Below are 4,812 nucleotides of genomic sequence, written 5' to 3' on the forward strand. Positions count from 1 at the left end.
CTCTGGAGCCCGGCCCTCATGACCCGGCGCTGCCACCGTGCACATGAGGGCATGATGGGAAGAGGGCGGGAAGAAGGGAGGAAGAGAGGAGAAACTTTAGAGCATCCAACAAGTTACAGTACATTTCCTTAAACTGTTTCTTAAGACACTTAATGTAATATTTCCATGTTATGCTGTTTTACATTTCAATGGGATACTCTTGAACTGTATTTATTCGACAGCTGTAATACTGAAAAGAGAGAGTAAAGTTCAAAGTTTTAAATATCAGAACTTCCTCTCTCTTTATTCTCTTGTCTTTTCTTTTTCTCTCTCCGTGGAATCGCAGCAGTGCCATGACAGTAACATGAAATCAAGATTTGTTTTAACTTTGGCAGCAAAGAATGGTTAAGGGGGCAGCTGTGAAGGCTAGTAACCCTTAGCATGGCTTAATTTAGTCACTTTTAATATTCTCTAATAGCTCAAATAGTGCAGGAAAATAGGTTATGTGTTTTTCCTCAAACTGTTTTTCCCTTGGGCTTAAGAAAATAATAAAAGTGTCAAACATGTATTTTCTTTTTGGTTGAAAGAGTGATTTGGACAGCATCAGTGTCTTTTCCCCCCATGTTGACTAACTTAAGTTATGAGTTATTATTGTCATTTGTTGTTTTTATTTAATCAGGCATGGATGTTAGCTATAACCAAAGACAATACTTTTTCTTCAGTGACAAACACCTGAGTCTGCTTCATTCCAATTTTCACCAAAACGTGTTAACAATCAAAGGGGCATTTTGACAGGACAAAATGCCAGTGTCGAGTGTCATTTCAAAAATAAAATACAATAAGATTATGAAAACATTAAAGCCAACATGACACAAAGATGTAAACTAAACTGACTGACTTTTCCAGTGTTGTTGAATGACCTGGGGAAAATAATCCCTTATCTTATCTCATTTTATCTTAAATGACAATGAAATAGAAGTATAAAGACCCTTTTATAATCAGATTAAAAAACTCCCATACCTATCTGTATTTACTTTTTCCAATCACCACTGAAAACCTTCTTTATTTCCCTCCCCATCTTTTATCATGCACACATCTCTGCTTTCCCTTTGCCCACTGTACTCCCACGGGAGAAAGAGCCTGAGGGCTGAGGGGCGTGAGGAGGGAGGGGGGAGAGAGGGAGGGAGGAGGTGTGTGTTTGTGAGGGAGAGAGAGAGAGAGAGGGGGCGGCGTCAGACAATACCATTCCTCAAATATATTCCGTCCCTGAAGTGAGCCTTTATTAGCCGGGATCGTTTGGATCTTATCTTGCATATGACACTGTGTGGAAGAAAGGCTGGAGGAAGAGCCAGAGAGAGAGGGGGATTATCTGTGAGCTGCATCCGATCCTCTGCACCCTGACACGGGAGAGCCTCGCTTATCTCCCCCCTTCATCCCCATCTTCCAGGGACGAGTTCTCCACTGTCTCTTCTTTTGTCTCTGGATCCCACGGACTGACTCATCACTCTTATCTCTCTTCTTTTTTTGTTGTATTATCACATTTGTCTCGTGCAGGAGCATTCACCCTGCCTGACTTGTGACCCCCCATGCTGCAAGTTTCCATGCTGACAGAGTCCAGATAGATTATTTTATTTCGGAGAGTCTGAAGGTGCATCTGTTGAACATCTGATGGTTGTTTCGGTGGAATATGACTTAATTTGGAGTTGAAGCTCCGCCAAAGCGCGCTTTTTAAGTTCGTTTCCAGAAGAGTTTTGCTTCCAAATTATTTGTCAAGGTGAGTCTCGATTTTTAAATGGATTTTTTTCCATATGAAAGTTTGTTATTAAAATGTTTGTCCCCCAATTTGATGATTTGTTGTGCTGCCAAGTTCTTTATTTTTACTTTCCTCGTTTTTTAAAAACACATATCTCCATTAGTTCCATGTCCAGCAGATGTCAACATTATTCTTCCCTCTTTGCCTCCATGCTGTCAAGTCTCTCTGGCCTCAGCCAAGCAGATGTGTTCATCACACTGTGACAGATGGCACATTCTGATTATGTTAATTCACAAAAAAGGGACTTTCTCCTTCTAAAAATGATCACAACTTACGCATTTCTTTATTGTAAGGATTATCAAACAAAATAATAATAATTTGGAACGAAAAAACGAGACTTTAAAATGTGTTTTCGTAATTAGTAAGGCCTTAGGCATTGATCAATTATCCATTACACGAATTGTTGGATGCATTTATTATTTATGGAGTTTAATGTTATTATGCAACGAACGTAGACTGCTTTTGGGTTTATGGGGGGCCCTGGCACCCAGACAAGCCCCCGCTGGGGCATCTCTCATACTTGGGCCTCGGGGTGGCAGAAACACTAAACACAATTCCGTTTAATTGACATTTTCTCATTATTGAAGATGCATCGAGGAGGCTCGTAATTTAAAATGTAGAAATGTTTTTAGGACATTCAAGTGCAGTTTTGGGGAGAATATAAATAAATGCTTAATTGTTGTTCTGTCCTCACTACAGTTTCTCACGGAGGAGTGACAGCCAACAGAGAATAAAGATGATGCTCAGTCCGGACCAGACGGAGGCCGACCTCTCCTGGACTCAGTCCGACCCGGAGTCCATCCTCAACGGCCTCAAGTCCACCGGCTGCACCTCGGACGAGCCCTGCACGGAGGGCGAGGACCGGCCCAGATGCAGATCTGACCAGCCCCTGAGCCGGGAGGAGAAGAGGAGGCGGAGGAGGGCCACGGCCAAGTACCGCTCGGCCCACGCTACCAGAGAGCGGATCCGGGTGGAGGCGTTCAACGTGGCCTTCGCCGAGCTGAGGAAATTACTCCCCACCTTGCCCCCGGACAAAAAACTCTCCAAGATCGAAATACTCAGACTGGCTATATGCTACATCTCCTATCTCAATCACGTGCTGGATGTTTAAAAGTGACCCCCACCCCCCCATGAAACAGACATGCTTTGGTTTGGGCTGAAGACTCAAGCGCGTAAATGCTGTGCGTCAGTTGGGTATGGCAAGGTTGGCTGAGGAGGGGGACGGATACGCGATATTTTCGTAGCCTTTCATTTAGTGCAGAGATGACCTGGAGAAAATGTGTTTAAAAAAACAGAATAACGTTAAATGATTGGAGGTTAAGGACAATATTTGTGTGCTACAATATGAGTGAAATGCAGGGACTCAAATTCAATATTTAGGTTTTAATTACAACAGAATCAGCTCACTTAAAATACAAATCTATGAAATATTCCCCTCTTGTCCCCGGATCCTCGGATGCTGGGAGTGAGGAACATAACATACACACATGTCTATCTATACACACTCACCACGCACCACAGCACACGACACACACACCAACACACACACATGTCATCTGATATACAACCTGACTAAACGTGGAATATCCAGTGGCGCGCACACGTGGCACGTGCGCGCGAGTTTCTCGTGCTCCGGAATTGCAGTAGGACGAGTCCATAGGTAGTACGGTTTAGTCGGACCTAAAATGTCGACAGCGATAAGAAAAGGTATGTAAAGTTTTTGAAACATTGTTTTTATAAAGTTGGTTCTCCTCCCTAAAAAGTTCATAGACAGGCAAAATTAATTCTCCTTCATTGCCTCCTTATCTTTGCAAACAAGTAATCTTTGTCGACAGTGTGTGTGGAGATTGTGTTTCAGACGTATTTCGTGTTCATCGGAATGTGTTGGACTTCTCCGCTGTGTTTTAGGAAACCTATCACCTATACAAAACAAAAAAAGAAGTGATATTTTACTGAATAACCTAAAAGCATTATGTTTCGTACCTGTGTTTATTTATTTATTTGGTTTTATATTGTAGGTTTCGTAACTCCTCTTATTTAAGTCTGATAATAAAGTTTTCTATGTCACAAGTAAAAAACCATGTCGTTTTTTCTCCCAACGAAGACTACTTCGGGCAAATAATGGTAAAAGACTGTAGAAACTTAACGTGTAAACTCTCGGCAAAGATAAGAAGCTCGTTGTGTTGCACCTGCCCTTTATTTGTAAATACCCCGGTAACCTGGGGTAGAAACTTCAGAATAGCACGATTAACTATCCGTTATCTGCGACTGTAATTTTCATTTATATTTTTACTGTATGTGAGTTTGTATGTGGTTTGGCTTATTTACTACCTCATTGTCTTGCCGTGAAACATTGTCTTGTGTTAGTGAAAGTTCAAGTTAAGTGTCGGATTTATATCTTCGTGTTTGTTATATAGTAAATATGTGTTTTCTGCGGTCGGATACTATATTGATTATGTAATCGGAATGTATATTTGTGTTAATTTATTTATTAAGGTATGGAATTTTTTTATAATTCAGTGTTAACATATACAGTATTCACCGTAATGCGTAAAAAAAAGAAGGAAGTGCCTTGTGTAGTAGGATTTGATCTAGATTTCGTCGATAGAGAAATTTAGGAGAGAGCTAGCGAGCCTTTACACAATAATAATCTGAGCCTAAAACATTGTCACTCCCGTCCTGAAACTAAATTTATATTAGGTACTGTAATCCTAAATTGATTATAGTAAGTTTTGGTTAAGAACTATAGGGAGGTGTAAAGAGGAGGGAGAGGAGGTCGAGGCCCTCCCCCTGTACTTACGGACGCCCGGGGGACGTTCGGTGGGGGGGGGAGGTGACGTACAGCCCACTATAGTATTAAGAGTAATAACGTAGATTGTCGAGAGCCGCGAACAACGAAAAACAAGTGTCCAGACCCGACCTCACACGTAAAAAAGGTGTTGAAATTTGCGGCGCAGGTTATGTGGTTTTCTGACGCCCCCTCCCCCCCCCCCCCCCCCGTTGGAGTCAGTTGACCGTCC

At 41.9% G+C, this 4,812-nt stretch overlaps 1 protein-coding gene across 1 annotated transcript; it reads left to right on the forward strand.

Annotated features, from left to right (window-relative positions):
* Positions 1 to 1,282: 1,282 nt before the first annotated feature.
* LOC104961713 (helix-loop-helix protein 2-like) lies at positions 1,283 to 3,230 on the forward strand. The gene is made up of 2 exons (XM_010790048.1): positions 1,283 to 1,753; positions 2,492 to 3,230. The coding sequence occupies exon 2, from the start codon at positions 2,529 to 2,531 to the stop codon at positions 2,901 to 2,903; it is 375 nt and encodes a 124-aa protein (XP_010788350.1). The 5' UTR covers positions 1,283 to 1,753; positions 2,492 to 2,528; the 3' UTR covers positions 2,904 to 3,230.
* The last annotated feature ends 1,582 nt before the right edge of the window (positions 3,231 to 4,812 follow it).

Source organism: Notothenia coriiceps, unplaced genomic scaffold, assembly GCF_000735185.1.
Source record: "Notothenia coriiceps isolate Sejong01 unplaced genomic scaffold, NC01 NC01_scaffold00001466, whole genome shotgun sequence".
Classification (NCBI taxonomy): Eukaryota; Metazoa; Chordata; class Actinopteri; order Perciformes; family Nototheniidae; genus Notothenia; species Notothenia coriiceps.